The sequence below is a fragment of the Lepidochelys kempii genome, chromosome 4 (assembly GCF_965140285.1).
Source record: "Lepidochelys kempii isolate rLepKem1 chromosome 4, rLepKem1.hap1, whole genome shotgun sequence".
Lineage (NCBI taxonomy): Eukaryota > Metazoa > Chordata > Testudines > Cheloniidae > Lepidochelys > Lepidochelys kempii.
Window position 1 is genome coordinate 31,030,589 of NC_136383.1, and position 25,076 is coordinate 31,055,664.

The window sequence follows — 25,076 nt, forward strand, 5'->3', positions numbered from 1 at the left end:
CAATGTGCTGAGCAGTGTCCTCTTCCATTGCCTTCAGTGGGAGTGGGGGGCACGGAGTACCTCTTTGTGTTCTGATCCCAGCTGCATCCTAGATCGTATTCATTGTAGGAAAGTATGATTTATAATGTATGTGATAAGTAAACATTTTGAGAAACTAGCAGTTTATTGACCTATGTTTTGTATGATCGAAGATCAGGAAAATTACGTAAAAGATAGTTATTGGTGCTATACCTGATCTCTCAGAGTAAGTAGCTTAGCTATTTCTTAACTCTCTCCAAACAGTACATATACTGATCTGTCTCTGGCATTCCTTTCAATACACCTCAACCACCAAATATAAAACACACACAAATACTATTTAGAATTGTTTTCATGATTATGCACATGCCCTAATAAAGCAATTTTGCTTTGAAAATAAAATTATTGGGAAACTGATTTAAATTTTAATCTAAATGTATAGAACAGCACATATTTAACATGGAAACTAATGAAAAGATGCCCATAATAGTAATATTTGTTTTAAAATCCTCTCCAAGGGCATTTTTATCATTGTAACAGGAATACCTGATTATCCTAGCTTACAGTATCATAATTAAAAATTGAAAAGAAATTTGTAAATTCAGAAATTCTGTGCAGGTGTTCCAAGCTTCTGCAGTAAAGAATCTGATACATGCAATAATCCTAAAATTTGTGTATTTTAAGAAATGCATGTTGGTTAAATGTTTAAAAATCAGTGTAAATGTTTCAAATCTTGGAAATAACTAGCACAAAGAAAGAATGAACCTTGCATGAAAATCTTGAGATTGACAAAGAAGTTGAATAAATTGCATATGGTCTTATGCACTTACCTCTTCACACCAAAGCTTTCTTAAAATAACAACGTTGCTGAAAATAAAATAATTGATTGGTTATACAACCCAGAGAAGATTTCTTGCCTGTAACAGTCAAGAGAGGACTACTTGCCAAGAATGGTAAGAACATTCTGCTACCACACATTTAGAAACTGCTTGTAGTTTATTACAGCCATTTACCTTTTTGTTTTATACTTGCTTTTTTTCTCCAAATTTGTCATCTTTGAAACACGTTTATTACATTAGTAATTCCTATTCTTAAGACAACATCACTGGCTAAGCAACTCTGCTTCTTGAAAAGGATGATTTTTTTTTTTAATTTTTAACAGAAATGTCTTTCTGTTTACCTCAGTCTTTGCAGCTCAATCCTAAGTGGCTCATTTGGGGAAACTAAAATCTCATCAGCCATACTGTAGAAGGCAACGTACCACAGTGATATGTTCTTATGGCTACGAAGCATAAGTCTGAAGGACTGGATCCCAAAATGATGTAAAGATGATATAGTTCTGCTTTTTTCTTGGGCTTCTTCCAATGTTACTATAGATACAATGGAACCTTTCCATTTCAGTCTTCCTGCAGTGCAGTCTATTAATAGTTTGGCCAACTAGATAACTTTAGTGGGTAGTTGTCACAGGCTGACTGGTTCCTTTTAAGAGGGAACAGTTGGGCCAGTGCACGTGTGACTCAATTGGGCTTAAAAGAGGACACTGAGCCCTAGAGGGGAAAAGATTTGGTGAGTCAGAGCCTGAGAGGGGTCAGGAAGAGGCAGGTGAGGCTGCCTGAGAGAGGCAGGAAGGGGCAGGTGAGAGCTGCCCGAGACCCAGTCGAGAGAGAATTAGCAAGGAAATGGTGGCAGGAGTTGCTTGGAGGAGAGCTGAGTTTGGAAGGAAAGCAGTAACTGTGAGTTGCCATTGAGGAGCTTGGAAGAGAGCTGTTGGGTGAGAGCTGACTGAAGCTGGGGTCCCCTGAGAAGCAAAAGGCATAGACAGTGGCCCCTAGGAAAAGGAGAAGATCTGGCTTGGTCAGGGGAAGCTGAACACAGAAACAAGAGGGTTGCTGCAGAAGGGTAGATCCTCTACACAGTGGAGGGAGGGAGGAATGGAACTCTGCAAGATGGGGAAGCTGTCAGGATAAAGACCTGAGTGAAGGGGTGTGGGAAGACTGGTCACTCTCAGGCTTGAGAAGGCAGATGCCTGGCTCAGGGGCCAAAGGAACCGAGACCAAAGTGCTGCTATTGACTCTTGGGTGGGTGACTTGCTGTTGATGTCCCTGGAAAGGGGAATGGGAAACACCTGCAGTATGTTTAATTGTGGAAATTGGAAAATTTTGCTACAGGGTTTGGGGAGAATACTGCACTGGTGTATGTGAATATATTATACCCACAGGTGGGCTTTGTCAAATGCTGAGAGACTATCCCTTTCATGGGCAGAAGGAGGTGGGAAACTGAGGCAGGTGAACCTGTCATGCTGCAGCTTGAAGCAGAAATGCACATCAGGTGGGGGTCGCCTTATCCCAGTAGTGCAATTTGTTAATCAGCATTCATATAAACCTAAAGACCATTTGTTATGACCTGGCTGCATCCCCTTAGTCCTCAGTCTGTTGTAATTGGACTCAACATTTGTATCCCACATGCTTTCAAGGCAGCTGGTCAGGGCAGAGTCCAGACTCTGTTTCTAGCTTTGGATTTCTAAGGAACTGTCCCAGGTGTAGATTACCTGTCTGCTGCCCTCTGTTGGGATGTGGGACTTTGCATTCCAACTGCCCAAGACCCTGAAACCAATTTTGAGACTTCCTAAATCTCCCCAGTTATTTATAAACACTTGCCCAGAGTTTCACCTCACCAAGGAGTACTTTTGTTTATAGTTTGACTCTTGGGAACTACATGGTAAGGAATACAGGCAAAACCTTTAACTTTTACCTTTTAAAGCATATGGAAGTTACAGATATTTGAGGAAAGACAATGAAAACCTATATACTCTTTCCCTGGGGCTATGCTGACCTCTTCGTGTGCGTCCTTGGTTAGGTGAATAGACCTCTTTCTTGAGTCCTTCTGTTGTCTGGGAATGGTCAGCCAGACAGAGAGAGCCTGGAGCAGATTCTGCTCTTAAATAAGGTCTTAGTTACCTCTCTCATGTGACCACCTGATCAGCTTCAGAACCCCAGTCAGGTGGCTAAGTGGTAAGTGCCAGGCCCCCTTCTCCCAACTCCAAACTGGGAAGACCAGTTTCCTTTGGTCTGGCCACTTTCTGTAGCAAAACCATTGTTCTAGGGGTGGACCCCTTTGATTGGAAAACAATCAAAGTTGATCACTCTTGTGTAGCCGTTCAGAGCATTGTTAGGCATTATAGTAAGCTGTCATTGGTCTGTCCTTGACAGGTAGGTAATTATAATGTAGGTCACATTCTTAAAAATGGTGCAACTAGCAATTCAAAGTTAGTTTGATACAGACATTATACCGATCCTTCACATGACTGGAAAAATATTTGTATTGTTCTAAGAAGCAAGCTGAAATTCTGAAAGGAAGCAATTCTGAAAGAATGTGATAGTTTATATTCTGTAATGGATTGTCAGCTGTCAATTAATCTTCAACAGTACTAAATATACAGAGTAACTGCTTACTGATTCACTGTTCCATTCACCTGTCTCTTAGAAGGCGCAAGCATCCCTGCGGTATAAATCTAAAGCTGTCATTGTCATTAGTTGAGTTTGCCCTATGGTGAGTATTGGGGAGCGCAAAGTGCATTTCTCATGGTTTCCATTAATAGTCTATAGATTTAAAAAATATAAAGACTTTGTCTAAATCTTGTGATGTTATAGCTGAAATAGTCCAGTGTGATATTAATAGAAATGTGAAATTTATAATCTTTTCCTCTATTTTGCACATCTGAGATAACAACTAGTTAAAAAGCAATATTGCCATACTTGCATAAATACAGGGTTTGGTATTTCTTAGGCCATCAAAACTGCCTCCAAAATCTCAGGATTTTTGTATGGGCTACAGATACTGGGCAGCAGACTCTGCGACCATGATAATGGCATGAAATAGGGCAAAGAAGAGAGTTGAAGGAGATTTGAAACAAGATAATTGGAGTTCTTGAGCCCTTACCATTATCAGTCTACCTAAAGTGGCTGTTGCTTTAAATTAAACCTTGACCACAAAGCATGCTTTGCTTCACATGATCTTGCTATACATGAAGCATGAGAAATGGAAGATCAATATACTTTAACTTCCTCAGTAAAGTTTCAAGAAACAAGCACTTCTCCCATAAACTTTATGAATAACTTTTGTTTTAAATACACAGTTAATAAATGTGCCTGACTGTCCCATAAGTTTGGTTTGAGTTAGGGTTATCCTTTATTTTGATGGTGATCTTCTATGTCCTGGAAGCTACACTTCAAAGTCATCAAGTGTCCTGAAAAATCAAATATCATTGGGGCCAAAGCATCGTCGTCATATCATTGTGTATTGATGACTGTTCTCTTTTTTTTTTTTTAATTAAATTGTAATGTGGAGGTGAGGGAAGAAAGGAAAAACTGCTGTCTGGCCCTTCTAGTATATGATGGTCATTCACTTTTGTAATTTTTCATAACTAAAACTTCTCCGCTTCTCTGGGACCATTCTGGGCATAGAAGAGAGCTTTTCCCCCCCCCCCCTCCAAATCTTGTGGACATAATTTGATGTGAATAGAGGTCTTTATAATATCCTCTCAGGTGAATATGTAGGTAGATTCTAAGTGAAAATATTTTTGGAAATCAAGGGCAGGTTAAAGCTGGTAATTTTCCTTATATTGCCTCATATGAAGACCTAGAAAATGGAGCTCTTGGATAGCTCCACTAGATGTGTTCATCAGGTCAGATATCGTCCTCTAATCCTTGTAGAATGCATGTAGTATCATAAGGGATAGATATATTTGAGAAAGAATTTTGATTTTGGGGGGTCTCTGGGTTAGCCATTGACCAGTTTGTTTGGTTTTTTATATAGGACAATGCCCAAAGCTATTAAGTATGGGGATGTATTATGTAAGTAGTCTATTGAACTCTCAAACTACAGATTGGAGCCCATAGTTGACTGTGTCTTTAAGAATAAATATTTTTAATGCATGTAAATTGTCCTAATATAGGAGGAACAATCCTGATATTTCGTAAGCAAAAATTTACTATTTTGTCATACTGTCCATCAAAAACACCTAACATATTTTAAGATTTAAAAAGTATGTGCCTATATTTTTCCAGCAAATGTCCCTGTTTTTGCATTCAAACATTGGCAGGGATGAAAGATGAAGGGAGAGCTTTCAAAGGGTGAGTTAGATCTTCTTGGCATTTAGGTATATGAAGTGTCTGAACTGTATGCTCTGGAAAAAGGGGACTGGGCTACCAACAAGTTTATAGATGACCTTGATAGACAATGTGAGGAGGAGATATAGGTGCTGTTTTCAAGTACACTTTTTATCTACTGGTTGACCAGGTTAATCATAAATGTCTTGGACTGGTCCAGAAGAACTAGTTTAAATAGTCATTTTACTGGTAGTAAAATTATAATTTCCTAGGAATGCATTCAGGCCTTCCTTGTATTTTCTTTTATTTAAATATATCCTACATATGAACTAAATTTTACCCTCCATCATACCTGTGCAAAGCAATTTCCTCAGTTGCATTACTGCAATCCCACTGAAGTAAAGTGCATGGCTCTGTGATGGGGCACTTTCAGTTCCCTTTCTCTTTGCCTTGCACAGACTGCTCAGAGACCTTCTTTTGTGTAGATTCCACCATGCAGTTTATTTACAGTGTTGCATTCTACCACCTTCTACATAGGAGTGCAGTCACAGTATTTATGATGTCTTTTAGTTTTACTATCTCTTCTCCAAAGGGTGGGGAGAAAATGTGTCTCCTCCCAGAGAATGCCGTTTTGTCAGGCCCTGCTAGCTTCTGTCTCTTCTGCTTCTCTCCCCTTGCACTTCCTTCCTGTGCTCTTTTGTCCAGTCTCCTAGTTAAGGGATTAATCAGCCCATTAGCTATCTGGCCCCAATCTGATCTGGTAATCAGAAACTCCTCTTCTTAATTAGGAGTTGGATTTAGCTTGGGGGGGAGGAGGGGAGATATGTCTTCCCTTCTAAGATACTTTTTCTGGTTAATGAAATCTGTCATCTAAATTCAGTCCTGCTTGGCCACCTTTGAAGTCAGTGGGTGTTCTCTGTGCAGACGACTTAAAAGATTAGGACCTTTGCTCTTCAGAGTATTATCAAAAGGACATATAAGACTTTCTGAAGGATGGAAAAGGGATTTGAGAAGGCTACTCTCAGGGTCCTCCACCCAGAGTGCATTTTAGTTGTCTAGCTAGCTTGAAAGGACCATGTACAATCTCCTCCAAAACAATACCAGAGGACATAAAAAAAACTTCAGTTGAGGGTGAGTTTGTCACCATATGTCTGGTAATCTGAGGTGGTACTGCTGTGTGTTAACAATGCACGATGTGGAATACATTCTTAAAATGTCACTAACAGGGAAAGAGGCAGTTAAATCCTGGGAAAAAATAGATTTTAGGTCCAATATTAGATAACACAGCAATCTTTATGTGCCTCCTTCCTTAGTATGAGTGTTTCGGTTAATACAAATGAAATTAAGTATAGAGCTACTCATGTAGCTTCCTGATAAAAATACCCATTATGTATCCATGTTAAAGTGAACTGACTGCTTAGAGGTTTCTTCAGATTGTTGCATTTTGCTTGGATCTCAGTCACAGGAGCATATTTAGATAGAACTTTTAAAAGTTTACTTACATATCTTGTCCACATAGGTTAATATAATGCGTGCCTAAATATGTACAATATAAAACAAAATGGGAAAGGACCCAGACCTGAAGAAGAGCTCTGTATAGCTCAAAACCTTGAATAAAAGAGGATTTATAAATAGTTTTTGCACAAGGCCTTATCAAAGAAAGGGAAGCCCAGCAAAAACCGGAAGAGCCCTTCTCTTTTTGCTTCCTCTTTCTTTGTCAACTCCAGAATATAGAAGCAAAATCACACAAGGAAACGACCAAAATTATTAAGATAAATAGGATTCTTTACACGCTCAATCCAGACAAGACCGGCTTCTTCCATAGGAATATTTTGAAACTATTAAGGGCAGTAGCTGCTCTTGACTCTTTCTTTTCCCTGATAAATCACTCAAGAGTTAGAAGTAGGAAGAAAGGAAAGGCAGAGAAATCATGCAAAAATATTTTCCCCTGGGCTCTATGCTATATGGCGTATAGCTTTATGCTTAAGAAATTATGTAACTAAGTCAGAATGGGACTCCCCAGTAAAACTATAAAATGCCTTCAGCAACTCCAACTTGTTTTGCAAGAGCTATTCTGACATGGAGAGGTGACCTCATCAGTATCCCTGCCATGTAAAATCAAGAAAACACAAGCCTAGGGGCAAATTTAGAGATCTCTGAGCTTCTTTATTTTTGACACATTCCCTGGATACACTACATTCCTGTCTGGTCAATAACTTCTCATGCAAGCACATGTGGCTCTGGAAGTGGAAAGCAGCTGTTGGATACTTCAAAATTATTAGGAGAACTTTTTGAGGATCCATTAGACAAGGCTAAGAAACTAAAAGATTTCTCCTACCCACTTGGTAATACCAAGAATAATATAATGATATTACAAAATTAAGTAATCTTTTTGACCATATTAATTCCTCAAGGAAATATGAAAAGAGGAGAAAGTCAATGAAACAGGATGAGGGTGATTCAAGAGAGAAATATGTTAAGTGACAAGGTGATCCTTGGTATGCAGTATTTTGTGAAAACTGTATACCAAGGAAGTCCTGAGCAAATGGTTCATTTGGGTGAAGGATATTACATGGCTGAGGAATTATTTTTTAAACTGTGTACTTTGATCAAAAATTATTTCAATTTTTCCTTCCTCAGTTGTACACATCTCCTCCTAAAAATCCTGCAGTGAAAATCTGTGGACTTTCTTATCATGAAGAATGGAAAATTCTTTTTTTACCTAAAATTGTTTTTCTTCAAATCAGCAGGTCCACAAATCTGACCCACCCAAGATCAATTTGGGACTCAGGGAGAGTTGTCACTCTGCAGTAGCACAATTTCTCATTACATTATCTGACAAACTACAGTCTCCCATTACCTAAGCTAGTGTCCTCACCACTGAACCATCTTTCCTCTTCTTATATGATCACCATATTTGGGGTCGGGAAGGAATTTTCCTCCAGGGCAGATTGGAAGAGGCCCTGGAGGTTTTTCACCTTCCTCTGTAGCATGGGGCATGGGTCACTTGCTGGAGGATTCTCTGCTCCTTGAAGCGTTTAAACCACGATTTGAGGACTTCTGTAGCTCAGACATAGGTGAGAGGTTTTTCGCAGGAGTGGATGGGTGAGATTCTGTGGCCTGCGTTGTGCAGGAGGTCAGACTAGAGGCTAAAATGACATAAAGATAATTTCCTAAGGCTAAAATGACATAAAGATATTCTCCTTATTGTTAAATTTGGTAGTATTTTTCTTGAGTAGGACAGTAAACCTTTCAAGCAGTCATATTTTTTAATCTTGCTAACGTATCAAAGTCTGAGTATAATTTCCGACTGTGTTAGAGTACAGTCTTGCTTTGCTTCTGGAGCCTCAGCAGCCATGTCCTGAATGGCTTCTGTAGAGAACAGAGTTAATCTTTTATTATCTGTGTACAATTTGAGTACAGCACAAACAGAGCTTAGGTGGTTGATGATATAGGTGAATGTGCATTTTATACATATACCCACTTATGCCCCAATCCTGCTAATACTTACATACATGCTTAACTTTTATGTGTATGAGAAATCTTGTTCAAGTCAATAGAAATACTCCTAAAAGTTATGCACATGCTTAAATGTTTGTAGGATCTACAAATTTAGAAGATCAGATTTAGAAGATCAGAATAAACTGATAAGTCTTCAAATATGTTATGGGCTGTTATAAAAAGGATGGTGATCTATTGTTTTCCATGGCCACAGAAGGTAGGACAAGAAGTAATGGGCTGCATCAAGGGAGATTTAGGTTAGATATTAGGAAAGGCTTTCTAACTATAAGAGTAGTTGAGCTCTGGAATAGGGCTCCCAGGGAGGTTGTGGAATCCCCATCATGGGTGGTTTTTAAGCACCGGTTGGATGGACAACAAAACACCTGCCAGGGATGATCTAGGTTTATTGGTCCTGCCTCAGTGAAGAGGGCTGGGCTAGATGACTTCTTGAGGTTCCTTACAGCCCAGCGTTTCTATGATTCCAAAATATTTTATGTGAGATGGTAATATAATGGCAGTTTCTGAGCTGTATTCCACTGATCCATTTGACTCTTCTGGAGTAATTTCCAGGCACCATTATTTATTTCAGTATGTGATTGAATGTAACCATTTGTAAACAAATAATCTTGTAACATAAAATACAAATATGAAAAATTTAGGGAATATATATATATGTGCTGCTGCTGGTTGCCTTTTGGTTTTATATTTAAAAATAAATTAAAACCAATACACTTAGGTGCCACACATTTCCAGACAAAAAAAAATTATTAAATTAGTCACAGTTGCTACAGTAATATACACCTTGCAAAAAATACATACCAGAAACCTGTTAATGGGACCTATGGAATAAAAAGTATGGAAATGATCAATTAAGGAAACAAGGATAAATATTGCAATACCCTTACAGTTCATAGTTTTTCTTAAAATTGTAGATATGAAAATTCTAACTACTTGAGTCGCTTCATTGAAGTGGACTGGAGAGAAAAATATACTGCTAAAAATACTGCTTATTTATTTATTGTTTGAAAGCAATCCTGTGTACAAGGTTATGAGGAAGATTATTTAGTAAGTAAGGCCTTGATCCTGCAATCTATTCTTCGTGAGCAGATCCCTATGCCCCCACACAATGCAAGTTCAAGGCCTAAATCTTTAGCTTGATAACAAGAAAATGGTAGAAACTTCACAAATTTCAGAATAGTCATTCTAGAACTGAAAAAATGTTTTTTTTTTCAATTTCCTTCACATTTTGAGGAAAATTGCTACTTTTGACAGCTAATCTTAGTGAGCTGTAGCTCACGAAAGCTTATGCTTAAATAAATTTGTTAGTCACTAAGTACTCCTAAGTAAATGCCACAAGTCCTCCTTTTGTTTTTGCGAATATAGACTAACATGACTGCTACTCTGAAACCGGACTTTTCTCAGTGTTACAAAATGGAGAGTTAGAGGTGAAAAATCACCATTACAATTTTCTCTTCATCGATGGCATGATATCAGTCTACTGTCTGTGCAGCAATAGCTCTTCCATTTTGTGCTATACATTATCATGGTAGGAGCAATTGCCTTTATGTAATAAGTACATTTTGCTTTTTTGATATAATCAGTGTCTCAGAGATCAAGTTAAAAGAGATGGAAGTGGAACCTTGACTGACATGATACACAAATGTAAAATGTGTGCCTAAACAACCTGGCAGTGCCCTTTTTAATACGCCATCTTGAACTATACTGTCAGCTACTTAAATAATGTCTGTGCATCTTTTTTTACTCTACATGCCTTTTAGAAGGTTAATAGAACAATCCCATTCACTGACAATTGTCCTTGTTCTATTGGTCTTTTCCCTTTGTTTCTAATGCTGCAGCAGCAGCAGCTCACTCTGTTATTTATGCTGGTCTTTATTAATATACATATACAGTATCACCATAAATAACAGAGTGCTTCTGCTGCATTTTGTATACATTTAAAAAAAAAAAGGCTGTCATCCTTAGTGATGTCCATCAGGAATATGTACAGCTCTGGGAGCAGTGCTTGTTGGATAGAGAATCCATACAAGGGGAACAAGAGAGGATTGTTTCAAAAAAGTTCTATTTTTGGATTTGTTTATCTATAAAGGAGTGGGAGAAACACTGTGGTTCAGTGGCTTGAGTATTGTCCTGGGAGTCAGGACACCTAGGTTCTAATCATGGCTCTGCCGTTAACCTGCTGTATCACCTTGAGTAAGTCGCTTCACCTGTCTGTGTGGAATTTTCAGAAGTGCTCAGCTTTGGTATAATTCTGCTTCAAATGAATTTTCTAAAGCACTGTGCCTCCATTTCCCCATTGGTAAAATGGAGTAATGGTTCTTTCCTTTTTTTTTTTAAATATATATAAACCCTTTTGAGATGTATGGAAAAGCTCTTTTGTAATCTCAGTAGCTGTTATAATGTATTTGGGAAGGACAGACTTTGATTTGATAATTACAGATATTCCCCATCACACTGTAAACCACTGTAAGACAGATGCATGATTCTTTGCTGATGTACATCCCATGATTTCAGTGGAATTATACAGCACTTTTGGCAGGGAAAATGGGCCACGTAGATTCAGTTTGTACCCTAATTTGAGTCTCCTTTTAAAAGAAAATATGGATTTTTTTTTTTTTGGAAGGACAAAACTATGCATCTTTTCACTACTGTTACAGAAGAGCAATCACTTGTAGGCATGAGCCATTCAGATGGCTAGTATTTCATTTAGGAAAGCAGTATTTTACCCAAGAGAGTACCTTTTTATTGTTCCAAATTTCTTTCACTAACTGCTTTCCAAAAAGAGGTGAATCTCTTCAACAGCCTCAGAGGCTGGGTGTAATAAATTTCACAGTGCTATAGTTTTATGTTGTTGGGGAACTGTTGCTTCTGCTGTTGTACAAATCTTCTGCTCAAAATCTCTGCTTCCCACAGTAAGAAACACTATTGCATTTTTTTAAAGGGAAGGAGGATTTTAAACTGTTAGAAATATGGTATATTGTTTAATCTATGTACTTTGTACATAATTAAACAGAAGGGAGGGAGTGTGAAAGGGGATACTGTGTGCAGAACGTGGGACTAGTTGCTTTGGAGGGCTCTGCAGCTTCCTCTTCATAGGGAGATTTTACTCAGATCTACTGTGTTTCCTTCAATCAACCTGCTCTTAATTCATTAACCAGTCTTAGTTGTGTTTATATGCACTGTAAAAACAACCATGTCAGGGGACTTGGTTAAAACATAGTTGTCCCCTGTCATGGTAAAAACACCGTTGCATCAGGCAATGTAGATATGGTACTTAATTGTATCCTTCAAGCATACTACAGCCTCGGTCTGTCCCGCATCCCACAGACATAAAAATCACAAATTTGAATTTGGGTAAGAAAATCCTAAAGCATCTTTTGTGGCATTGTGACACAATGCTGCTGGATCACCACTAACCTTATGACATAAGATTTTTATCTCCCACTTCCAACAGGATAAATGTCCAGGGCGATGACCCTATTTCAGAGTCTCCTCCCTTTTCTGATCTCGGTGCTTTATTGCTATTTTTTGAGACTGATTAGAACACTTTCAGAAGTTTATTGACGATTACATCTCTTGGTAACAGTGAGACTAAGTATTGGAACTCTGAAACTTGGCAGTTTTGGGTCATAGAAATTTGTACAGACTTTTTTTTTTTCTGTTTTCTGTTCATGTGGTTTTATATTCCCTGATTTTCACTCTGTCTTTTGTGGTACTAATTATTGAAGCTAAAAACAGAAATCAAAACTCAAACAAAACCACCAACTTTTACCTAGTTTGGAGTAAACATCATGTGAGACGGCCTAGCTTTTCACAGTTTCAATTCAAAATGGTAACTGGTCAGATTCGCTGAACACCTTACAGTGTTGGCCTGAGTTTCAAGTTGGTAAGATGACCCTAAAAGCAGTTTCTTTTTGCCACGTGTTCATTATTACGTTAAATATTTCACAAAGTTCCATTTGGTACACAAAATAGAAGCCAGCCTTTCTGTGCATGAAAGACACAGCAGCCAACTGTGCGTAAGTAGAAGTCTGTGGTTGCTTTTTTCCTGAGTTTGGGTGTAATTTTGTGAATAGGTCCTAGGCAGCTTGTAGAAAAGTGCCACAAGGTCAGGGAGGTGGAACAAGTGCTGGTTTTCAGCCCAGGCCTTGAGGGCAGCCAGCTTTGTTGGCTTGAAGTATAGAGCAGGTGCCAATTCATAAGAGATTGGTAAAACTCAGAAGGAAACCAGTCTAACGTACTGGCTCTCGTTCGCGTTTCCTGTATCCATGTCTATTAAGCCTATCTCCAACGTATCAAGTTTTTTGTATACCCTAACATGTTTGGGATTAGTTTCAAACCCAGTAATCTTTATTATAATTAATCAGAAAGAGAAAGGGCAGGAACTCTTCCAAATGAGATGTTATCCACCCTTTAGTTGCATGACAAATATATATCTCTTAATCAGGTTTTTACCTGTCAATATCTAGATTAACAAATCAAAAACAAAATAACGCAATACATACTGGAAAAAATCTTTGTCCAAAATATTTAAGATATATTAAAATATTTACTTAATAAATATTGACCTGCAAATTTAGGGGCCTAGAATCTGATCCAAAGCTCATTAAAGTGAATGGATGTCTGTGTTGATTTCAGTGGACTTCAGCTCAGATCCTTAGTGATTATGACAATGACCATTCATTTAAAATGAGGTACTCGTGGCAGTAATAAGAGTACCTGATAATAAGTACCAGATAATATTACAAATATTAAATACCCTGTCCTTGTATAGATGTAAATTCACTGTTACACTGTTCTTCATTAAATTGTCAATGCAGATATCATTAAAGAAAAAGTAAAAGGCAACTTAATAACTTATAATATTTAGGTCCTACTTATTTTCTTGCCAGCTTTCAAAGGAAGCATTGGTAGAAAGTTTAGAATTCCTTTAGTTTCATGGTATTTTACAACTGATGAATCCTAATTTCATAGGAAATGTTTACATATGTTTTTCTGCTGTGATTTGTACACAATTATATTTATACTTTTCTGCTTTTCATAACAATCATTGGTAACTAAACATTTTGAGAGTGTGTGCGTGAAGAAGGAGGTGGCTAAAGTGTAGTTTTATGTATCTTGGAACAAATTTTTCTAAGGAAGAGTCTATATTAAAACAGACAAGGCTTTTGCCTCATTTTAAGAAATTCAGCTATGTAAATTGTTCCATTTTGTGTGCACATATTATGTAAATATGAAAACCAAGTAGGAAAAAAAAATTTCAATGAGACTATAAACTTTATCTATGGAGTTACTCTCTTTTTAATAGTTCTACAAGATATTTTATCCTTTTTGCTTTTTCTCCAGTATGTTGAGTTCAGGAGATTATATTTTTTCATCTATAGTGACCAGAGGGAGTGTGAATCTTCTTGCTAAGTAGGTTTGTTTGTAGAAAGTGATCCCTGAAATATATACAGAAAATGAGGATTAAATGATGGGAAACAGAAAAATGAGTGGCTTTATTTACAAATGTTGCATTAGTATAACGTTCCATTAACATAATTTGGAGTTGCATTTAAATTCTGGTGGCAGAAACTGGAGCCAGACAGCTTAAATTTAGTTATGGGGGAGGTTTTTTTTCACGTTAGTATTGTATTTTTGGATTTTAAAAAGTGAATTCCTGCATATTTTTTTATTACTTTTTAGAGAATTAAGACTAAGTGCAGGTTGTATTTGTCAAAATAACACTGTAGTGTAAGAACGACTTCCCTTCCCCTCACCCCCAAGAACAAAATCATGGTTATACATTTAGCTAAGCATAGAAGTCCCCAATTTCTATTCAGAAAATTTGGAACAAAAGCCTAGGAGAAAATCAAATCCTTGAACACAGTGGGCTGAATTTACCACTGACAGAACTGGGCACAATTCAGTGGAATTTTGTTTTCTTATGATAGAAATAAATGTGGCCTACGTTTTTAGGGTAGAATAAAAGGATATGTGATGTATTTGATCCTGTAGCTGTAATCTACACACATACAACACGACCACTCAACATGGTACTGAGTTCTTTGCTCATTCAACATGCTTCCTTAAAAATATACTAACTGCAAGTTCTGGGTTAGCTGCTTTAAAGCAATGTTTCAATAGCATAGAGGCAGGGTTTGGACTTTATTTATTCAGAAGTTATGTAATATATATATCTCTGTTTATCTCTAATACTTTTATAATCCATAGTACAGTATTTAGGCATCAGCTTTTTGTGTTTTGACAACAGTAATATTTTCATTTTGACATGTATAACATCATTGTTCTACTTCAGTAGAGTTTCCAATCGAAGGGAGCAGTTCTATCCACTGATCACAGAAATGTGAAAACAAAGGCGAGCCAGAGCAAATGTATTTAGTGATTAGATCATACAGTGAGTACCTGAGTCACAGATCATTCAATAGGGGAAACCAGTAAGTGATTCTGATCTGTCTACTTTGGGGCATAATTGTAACCTTTGTTCTCAGACTGCTACAAATATTTTATTTTATTTTTTTTGCTTCTTAAACCAGACATCAAACAAATATGTGAAATTAGGATGGCTCAGAAGCTTGATGATGAATGTGAAAACCTTTACTCCCAAAGTTAATGGTTTGAATCCATCCCTGGTCAAAAATGCCTTCAAGTCATTGGCCTCAGATAGCTGTTCATCCTATATCAAATGAGTTGTTGTCATCGTAATGTAGTTGTCATTGGATATGTGTCCATGTCATTATGATTGTTGTTTGGTGATGCTCTTAAAGGAGAGGGACAGTCTAGTGTTTAGAGTGCTAGCCTGGGCTGATGACTCTTATTCAGGTGCAAAACCTTACTTTGCCATATACCATATGAGCCTGTGCAGATCAGTATCTCTGTACTTCGGTTCCTTATCTGTAGAATGGGAATAATAGCACTTCCCTTCCTCACAGGAGTATTGTCAGGATCAACACATTAAAAATTTTGAGGTACTCAGATGCAACAGTAATGGTGGATCATATAAATAGCTAAGATAAATAAAAGTGTATCATAAAACCAGTTGGCAGTCCCGGTAGGTCTTGACTGGTTTCTGCAGAACACGGATGAGTTAGTGGGGCATAGAGTGACCAGATAGCAAGTGGGGAAAAATTAGGACACTTTTTTATGGGGGAAAGGGGTATAATTGAATATATAAGACAAAGTCCCTAAAAGTCTGGTCACTCTAGTGGGGCAACATGTAGGAAGCTTGCCTTGCTGCTGTTTGTTCAGTATCTGTTCTGTAAATAAGCATGGTTGGTCGCATGGTACCTTTCCTAACACCAAATTCACTTTAAAAGATGTGTTCTACTTTTGGGAGTTGGAATGTAGAGAAACATTTAGTTTTCATAGGTTTATAGGTTCACAGATCTAGAAATGTATTAGGTAGAGTTGGACAGGAAATTATTTTCCCACCCTGTGAAAATTTTTAAGATTTGAAAATTTTCGTGTTCTGCTCTGGGATGAACCTGAGGCCTTTTGGCACTTTTTTGAGGAGGGAACCAAAAACAAAGAGAATAACCAATAAACTAGGGGGTAGGGCACTCACTTTGGATGTGTGGACCCAGGTTCTAGTCCCTGTTCTGCCTGATTCAGACTTGAACCTGCATCTCCCACGTTGCAGGTGAGTACCTTACTCAGTGAGCTAGTAGCTCTTCTGGAGTGGGTCTTGTTCTGTGGCCATCACCAGAAATTCCATCCTGCACCTGAGAAATCTTTTCTGAGAAAAATTTCATTTTGACACATCGTAATTTTTTGAGATAACGCCATTTTGTTGAAAAATTCTTCACCAGCTCTATTATAGGGCCATGTAACAGGGTTGTCCTCCAACTGATCACTGCCTCATGGCTAGAGGTCATGCTATAGCCCCTACCTCAATTTCCCCTCTTGGCTGCTCAGTAACTCCACATCACCATCCAAAACGTAATTAAAACTCTCTCCCCTTCTGGGGTCCAATTTATTTAATCTTTACACACACTGGCCCTCCAGGCCCCATTCAGTGTCTCTCTCTCCCCTAGGTAGGGAGTCCACAACCTTCCTGCCTGGAGCAGGGTCTTGGTTCACCTGTTCTCAGTTCTTTACATGACTGGACCTCAGTCTTCAGACTCTGACTTCCAAATTCTCCTGGCTTGGCTTAGGTTATTCACAGTCCTCCTAGCTAGGATTTGAATCTCCCTGGTCTCAAGGTCTTCCCTGCAGAAGCCTTTCCACACTCTCTGTGCAGTCTCTGCCACTTTAATAATCTGGGTTGGCTAACTCCAGGCCCTCCAGCAGTTACTGAAGAACAAGCCATCCTGTTACAGACCATCTAATGCATTTTCCTGTTAGTACAGTATTGTGCCCTATCAATGGTTCAGTCACACCATTTAGGCATAGTCCATAGTAAGGAATTCCTCCCTTAGCTCTTTGGTGCATGGTAGGAGGACATCTGTTGCTGTAGCCTTTTATAGAGTGCATCACATTCCAACCTACTCTACCTCCATATTGTTCTTGCTCTGCAATCTGCAGGCTCACTCAGCAGCTTGGGGGATGGAGCAAGTCCATGCCTCTGCCTTTGTAGGGACACTGTGCACCTCTGGGTAATATGTAGTCTCACTGCTTCCTTGAGTTGTCTGGCTCTTACAGAGACCCCACTGAGAAGCAATAATGCTTTGAGTGTAGCACCCACACTAACATACATTTTGTAATTTAAGTGTAACTCTTTTGATGTAAGAACTTAGTGGAATGTCAGCCAAGGCTATATCTTCCAGTGCCCTGTCCCTTTTAACGTTTGGAACTGTGCTAACAAGATTCAAGGGGGGAAAAGTCTGGGGAGCAAGATGTGGACAAAAGAGTTGGGTGTTCCTGGAAAGCTCTCCAGTAATAGGACTCATATAAGCTGTGACGTGTTGGATTCTGACAAGTTTTAATAAAATTCTTTAGTTTAAAATAACACTCTGGTCTGGTGGTGTAATAACTGCATACTTCTCTTCTCTTGGTATCTGCATCAGGGGTGGGGGAAAGTACAATCTGACCTATAGTTTTTAATAGAGAATAATTAATATATATTAAATATAACCTGTTTCTGGATTCATCTGCTGTAAGTGGCAGCTAATAGCAAACATCCAGGCTGTCATACAATGTCTGTTTTCTGTTGTTGCATTTTGTTTAGAGACTGGTTCTTCCTTGGATTTATTCTTGGAGGAGCAGTGTTAACATTAGTTTGTTAAACAATTTGCTTTCCATTGCTAATCTGTGGATACTTGCCATAGGAAATTTAACACTGTGTGTTCTACCTAAACTACCGCCAACAAAGGTGTCCTGTGAGTCAGACTAGTACATAGGAATGGCATAAATGAATCTACTATATGATGACACGTTTGACATTTTCTACTGGAACTTAGAATTTCTCACATGATACTGGGAGTGTACAAAACGTGGAACAATAAAATCTTTCTTGAAAACTAGGTTTTGATTTTTAAAACACATCAAATCAGATTATTAATAATACTCCTGAAATATGCAATGGCATTAGTAAGAAAGCCTTAAAACAATAAAGGCTTGATCCTGCTCACACTGATTTCAATGCTAAGACTCTATTGATGACTACTATGTGTTCAGGATTGGGTCTTAACTGGATCAAAAGTTAAAAGGTGGAAGTGTCCCTTGCGTGGTTTTTTTTTTTAAAAAAACAAACAAAAAAACACTGAGTAATGCTGTATGACTAGTTTCTGTGTTATGGTGATAGTTTGTTCAGGAAGGACCTGTGCAAATACGTTATATATAGAGTGTTCTTGTGAATTTTTAGAGAACATACACAAGAAGTTTGCTAATGTTTGGTGCTAGTAGGGAGCTATGGACTACCACAAAGAGCCTATTACTGCCCTAACCTGAATATCATTATACATATGAATTAAAAAAATTAATTCATTAAAAAAGCATTATTAGGGTTGCAAAGTCAAGCATTCAAACCTTAGGCTACATCTATGCTACATCCGGGATCGACGCTCTGAGATCAATCCACCAGTGGTCGATTTAACAGGTGTAGGGAAGACCCGCCAAATCAACAGCAGATCACTCTCCAGTTGACCCGTGTACTCTACCCCCAACCAGAAGAGTAAGACAAGTCAACAGGAGAGTTTTTCCCATCGACACCCACCCCCCGCGGTGTAGACCCTGCGGTAACTCGACCTAAGGTACATCGAGTTAGTTGTGTAGCATAGGTCGACTTACCGTGGTAATGTAGACATAGCCTTAGAAAAGGCAAGAATTAAGCTTGCCTGTGCAGTGTTAATTTAGCCCCCTTGTGTTTATGCATTATGGTATAGACCTTAATTTCATGATCATAAATTATCTTTTTTCTACAGGACCCCTGTCTCCTTCAGAGCACAGGAAAAATGGTGCTCACTTAAGGACCTGCTATTTAATATTTTCTCTTCTCCTCCGTTGTTCAATGTGTTATTCCAGGGTTTTTTTACTTCTCCCTCCCCCACCTCCCATTTCCCTCACTGGCTTTTTCTATTTCTCCAGTCTCCCCTCCTCACCTACTCCAAGTCTCCCCAAACCTCTTGTGCCAAACTGCTCCTTTCCCTCCCCTCACCCTTAATTCAACTTTTATCTCTTCTGTATTCAAATTGGATGGCTTCTTCCTCCCTGGCTGCTGCATGCCAGCAGGAGGGTCATAAAAGAGACAGGCTTCCTGTTTTCGGTTCCAGTGTCCGACCCAGAGCAGCTGGGAGCAGTAATTACAAGGAAAGTCTTTCTGATTCCCCATGCACAGTTAAGTCACACATAGAAACTGTGAGGGGCTGGAGCATGCTTCTTGAGGAGGGATTATCTGGAGATTTTAGCTGTTAAAATAAAAGAGGTCTCTCCTGTACATAGGTGAGTCTTTTTTAAAAACCTTATTGGTTGGCCAATTCTTGGGCGGATTTTCATGGTGAAGGCAAAAAGCGTATCACTGGACACCAAGTCCACCCTCTGCCAAACTTCAAGTCCCTCCTTCAAAGCATATGGGAGCTAAAGCATTTCAAAGAAAAAGTCTCAAGAATTTTTTAACATGGAAAAATATATTTTGCCCTTTGCCTCATTCTTGGAAACGACTTAACTCGTTTTGGCTGAAAAGTCCTTTCTCCCCCCAAAAAAACCCAGAACAGCCTGAGGCAGATGCAGTTGTGGCCCAAACGGTTAGTTTTGCAAAGTTATAAGTAAGGTTATGATTTAGTCACCGCAGTCACGGATTCCGTGACTTTACTGGACCTCAGTGACTTCTTCCACTTCAGCTGTCAGCAGCTGAGGCCGGGGCTGCAGCCAGGCTGTGCACCCCTGTCCCATAGCTGTGGCCAGCTCCAGAATGGGGACTACGGTGGGGCCGCATTTCCCTGCCCGGTGGCTGCAGTGGGAGCCATGTGCCCCCTTTGTAGCTTCCCAGAGCTGTCTCTGCCTGTCAGTCCCCTCCTCCCCATGGGACTCCATGCCCTCGCTTACTTAGCCCTGGCCCCAGTTATTCTGAGTAAAGCCACGGACAGGTCATAGGTCACTAGGAATAAACAAAAATTCACAGTGCCCATCTGTGACTTTTTTTAACTAAAAATAACTGTGACAAAATCTTAGCCTTAGTTATAAGCAACTGAAAACAGGGTCTTATTATGAGAAGTGGAGGGAAAACTTACTATCAGCCCCACCTATAATATTGTTCATTGCTAGTAATTCAATTAAATTTATGAGAAAGTAAGCAGTCTTCAAACTTAAGAGAATAATCTAATAGTACAGAGTGTAATTTTTTTTTCTTGATTAAACTTCACCCAGTTATTATACTGACATAATTTTAGATCTTTCTCCTTTTTCCTTAGTCTGTTATTTTTAATGTAAGTTAAATCAGAAGCATTTGTATGCGTGTTCATTTGCCTTCTAAATTTAAGGCCATAGACTCGCCTCCATTATTATGACATGAAGAGGGGCAGAACAGTCCAAGTCCCACAGAGAAGTACTTGGGGTGAGAAGAGGAATGTTCTTATAACACTACTGCATAGCTCATCCTCTCCCTTTTGCAGCTGCTATGCAGATGCATTCTCATCTGCTGTAGGAGGCATAGCTGAGAGAAGTCAGATGAGCAGCTGCTCTGTGAAGCTTCTTACAGCAACAGAACTTACAATTCAAAATAAAGCCTCAGAAGTTACTGCTGCCCTCATTAAATCCTCCTCTGTGGCTTTCAGACATTGCCAGAGGAATACTGGGGGGGAAAGCCAGGCAATGGCAGCATGCCAAGTTTGCTAGATGTCCTGCAGTTACTGTGAGAGGCCTAGATGGGAGCATCAAGTAGAGTAGATTTTCATGATGTATTTTGTGTTTGTTCTCACGGATCTCAGTCCGCTGTGTGTTTTGGAGGCCCTGCCCACTTCTCAGACCCAGCTCTGACAAGAGAAAGTGGTGGGTGGAAGATGGGACTTAAAACTGCCTATGTTAAATATTCCCCTGTGAGCCTGTTTTCAAAAGAAGGAAAATTTAATTGGTTCATTTTTAAAAAACAGATGCTTTGCTTGTCCATAAAATTTGCTGTATTTATAAAATTTTTAGACTGGAGATTCATGGTAGGACTTCTTTTTAACCACCATTCTGTCAGTGAAGCAGGAAGAAAAATAGAAATGTTGTTTTGACATAAGTAAAGCACACTTTTATTTTGCTAACTTACAAACACTGTTCCTCAGACTACATAAACACACCTATCCCAGGTTTTAGGTTTGTAATGAAATTGTGCAAAATGATTTTGGGCCTTGCTACAAATACTACAAGATTGTATCATGAAAATTATCTAGAGCCCAATCTCGAGAGTCCATATGCCAAGTATCTCTGAGGAGGCATTCATTAACTCAGAGATGAGGCCCGTAGATAGGCAATGAATATGCCCAGTTGTTCCGTCCATACACTCAGCAACTTGACTAGAGGAAATTAGGACTAGGTGGGTCTTTCTAAGGGAGGGAGAATGAAAGGAGCAGTGTTGCCTCTAAGAACTGTTCCTTTAAGAGGGAATGAGAAGGAGCAGAGGACCCAACTGGATGGAAAGCCAAGGCCCTTCTGTGCATCCAAAAGAGCAGTATGGGCAGTAGTTGCAGAGGAGCTCTGCAGTGTGGTGGGAACCAGCATCTGTTGTTGGTTTGATGTGGGGAATCATTAATTGAGTCGACTGGGGTAGCAGTGGTAGCCAGAATTAATTGGTTAAATGGATTTATTGGAGGGAGACAATCTGTCAGAGATGTTTGTTTTTGGTGGGGAGTTAAGATGTGACAGTATAATTAAATGGGTATGACTTTGGGGGGAGGGTAGCTTTGGGGATATGGCAGCATAGGTTTCTCCCAGGTTAAGAGGCTTTAATCCTTATATGAGGTGTTGGGAACTCTTCAGTCCTTGAATGTGTTGGACTTCTTGAAGTCTTTCATCATATTTCAAAAGCTCAATAATTCCACTGAAGTTATTTTTAAGTAGTTTTTCTTTATATCAAACTCTGACAGAACTCTGGCATATGTGATCTACTGATGTAAAGTGCTATAGAAGAGGCAGGTGATATTATTATAGCAGTGGGACAAACTGGCAACTTTACTTCCATCATGATATAATACGAAAAGTATGCTACCCATCCAAGCTGTGGCTACTATCTCAGTATGATGGAACATGAGGTGATGAGTGCTGTGCCTCTGCCCATAAAGAAGCCAGAAAGGGTGAGCATTATGACATACTCACACTGTTAGTTGACGGTAAACATTTTTCAGATAGGTGGACTATTATTCATAGCTTCATCTGAGCCAAATTAAGAGTCATACAAATTTATGTGCCATAGCTATGATACGAGTGTACAGTAGCATAGGATTTTCAAATCCATAGGAAATTTTCAGCTGTTTGAGCACTACTGTCCTGGAGATAGACTAGCCGTTTCTGTTCTATAGATGTGAGTAGCATTTCTTTTTTTCTTTTGTAAAAGTTCCTTATAAAAGCCCATACTTGTGTAATGAAGATATAAAAGGTAGGAGTTTTACTGAAGTATTTTTTTAAATGCAGCCTGAAACATTTTTACAATAGTACCAAAATATGCTTCCTATACTTACGTTACAATCATACTATCAAAAAGCTTGCATAAACATAGGCATAAATATTGAACTCCTTTGGTATTTCCTCAATACAGAGTCAATGCCTGCTTCTGCTCTGCTGAGGAAATTCTCAAAATGTGAACACGTCAGAAGCGAATTAACAGATTTGCTGCTGAAAAATTGGTGTAGCTACACTGTATTTTTTCATATAAAAAACACAGGTTGAATTCCCATTTTAAGCATGGGCATATTTGGGGGGCAGCAGATGGGATTGTGGGGGGGTGTCCTCTACAAACTGCAAGCCTTGGGCAAGTGCAGAATTTGCCGCTCCCCCGCAACATGTGGCCCAGTTGTCCTCACTGGAGCTGCCTTCCCCCCCAAATATAGAAATCAAACTATACCTATGATTTTAAATGCAAAATCAAACTGTAAATGAGACTACTGACATGCTTAAACTTACACTTGGCTTTATGTGTTTGCTAGATTCGTGCTGTATGGTCAGCACCTTGCAGGATCATGCCCAAATAGTGGATGTTTTGCTCTGAGTTTCTGGCCCATCCCCAGGGCTAAATAGGCCACTTTTCAATTTTGTGGGCATAACTGACTAATTCCTCGTGTAATCTCCTTGCAGTTGTGTTGAATTTAGTAGGGTTGCTGTGGGGTGTAAGCCAGTATGGAATTCTGTTCAGAGTGTTTTAGATTTAATATGATCAATGCCTGAGAAAATCTTGACTCATTGTAATTCCGCTATTGACAATTCAGAAAATCAACACTATAATGTCAGCTGCTGTTGAAGCCTTTTAATACTGGCCTTTTTTTTTTTTTAAGGCCAAGGTTGATACCACCCACTAAACTGATTGAGTCAAGATCAAAACAAAGTTATTCCACTTAACTTTTAAATTAAACACCATCTACTTGGATTAAACTAGTGAGCATTTTTAAATACTGCCTAATACTTGTCTGCTGTGTTTCCACAACTTCCACGTGAAGCAAACTGTGGTGATATTTAGAATGCAGATTTCCCTAAGCTATTTTGGTATTTCATTTGTGTATGATGTTGCCAACTGTACAGTTTCTGAATATGATTTTGTTGTTTTACAGATGATACAGTAAGAGCTTTTGGGGAAAGAAACTGAGATTTGTGTCAAAGATCTGTTGCAGAACAACTGAAAAGAGAAAGCAGAATGGACAACTTCTGAAAATTGTATTAGAGAACAAAAATCAATTGGAAACATATAAGGTGGACTTAGAGGAGTAAAGAATTTTAAAAAGCAGCCAGAAATTGGTAATTCCCTGGTTTGGCTCAAGGTCTTGGGATAATGGATACCATTGAGACTGCAAAGCTTGAAGAGCACATAGAAAGTCAAAACAATGACACCTCAAATGGTTACGTTCGACCTACCCTATCTGTCAGCGAAGAGAGCGAAAATGGCAATGGCAAACCTAAGGGTTTACCTAATGGTTTGCGAAAAGGCACAAAGAAATATCCGGACTATATTCAGATTTCTATGCCTGCTGAATCTAGGAACAAATTTCCTTTGGAATGGTGGAAAACAGGCATTGCCTTTGTGTATGCTCTCTTCAATTTAATTCTAACGACTGTCATGATCACCGTTGTTCATGAGAGGGTACCTCCCAAGGAGCTCAGTCCTCCATTGCCAGATAAATTTTTTGATTATATTGATCGCGTGAAATGGGCTTTTTCTGTATCAGAAATAAATGGAATGATACTAGTTGGATTATGGCTAATCCAGTGGTTATTTCTCAGATACAAGTAAGTAGCTATATTTATCTCTGCTTCTACTTAGTAACAGAATTTGCTTCTACCACCCTTATTCATGTTGAGTAGCACTTTTCTCCATGAGGAGTTACAGTGATTTCCCAAAATGAGTTCAGGTTTAATGTTTAAAGGAAATTTGCAGCTAGACTCTGCACCCATACATTGGAGTAGAGTTGGCTTGAAAACCACAATTACATTTCATGAAAAATTTGAGGTTTCAAAATTTGTTTTTATTCTGATGCAGAATAAAAACAAGACCTTTTCAGAGCAGGACCTGAACCTCAGTCTCTCTCATCCCCACAGAGCAATTTAACCACCAGGCGATTGTCTATTCTGAGATTAAATCTCTGGCTAGAAATTCCATTGTGGAACTGAGACCTTACAGATGAAATTTTCATTAAAGTGATACCATTCCCCAAAACAGTTCAGTTTTGACTAAACTGCACTCTTTTTGACAGAAAGTGCTGTGAGACCTTAGTCTGCCCTAAGTAGAGCTTATTGAAACATTTTCAATTAAACTTTTTTTTTTAATTTCTGACAAGGCACTAGACAGTTCACTAACATTAGACTGGATGC

The 25,076-nt window shown here is 38.8% G+C and overlaps 1 protein-coding gene across 3 annotated transcripts in view; it reads left to right on the forward strand.

The window, feature by feature from the left end:
* Window positions 1–25,076, forward strand: part of SGMS2 (sphingomyelin synthase 2) — a 60,178-nt gene that overhangs the window by 22,749 nt on the left and 12,353 nt on the right. For all 3 annotated transcript variants that reach the window (XM_073340045.2, XM_073340044.2, XM_073340046.2), the window contains exon 2: window positions 23,822–24,494. In XM_073340045.2, coding sequence (XP_073196146.1) covers window positions 24,040–24,494 — 455 coding nt within the window. In that variant the 5' untranslated portion in view covers window positions 23,822–24,039. The remainder of the gene's footprint in view (window positions 1–23,821; window positions 24,495–25,076) is intronic.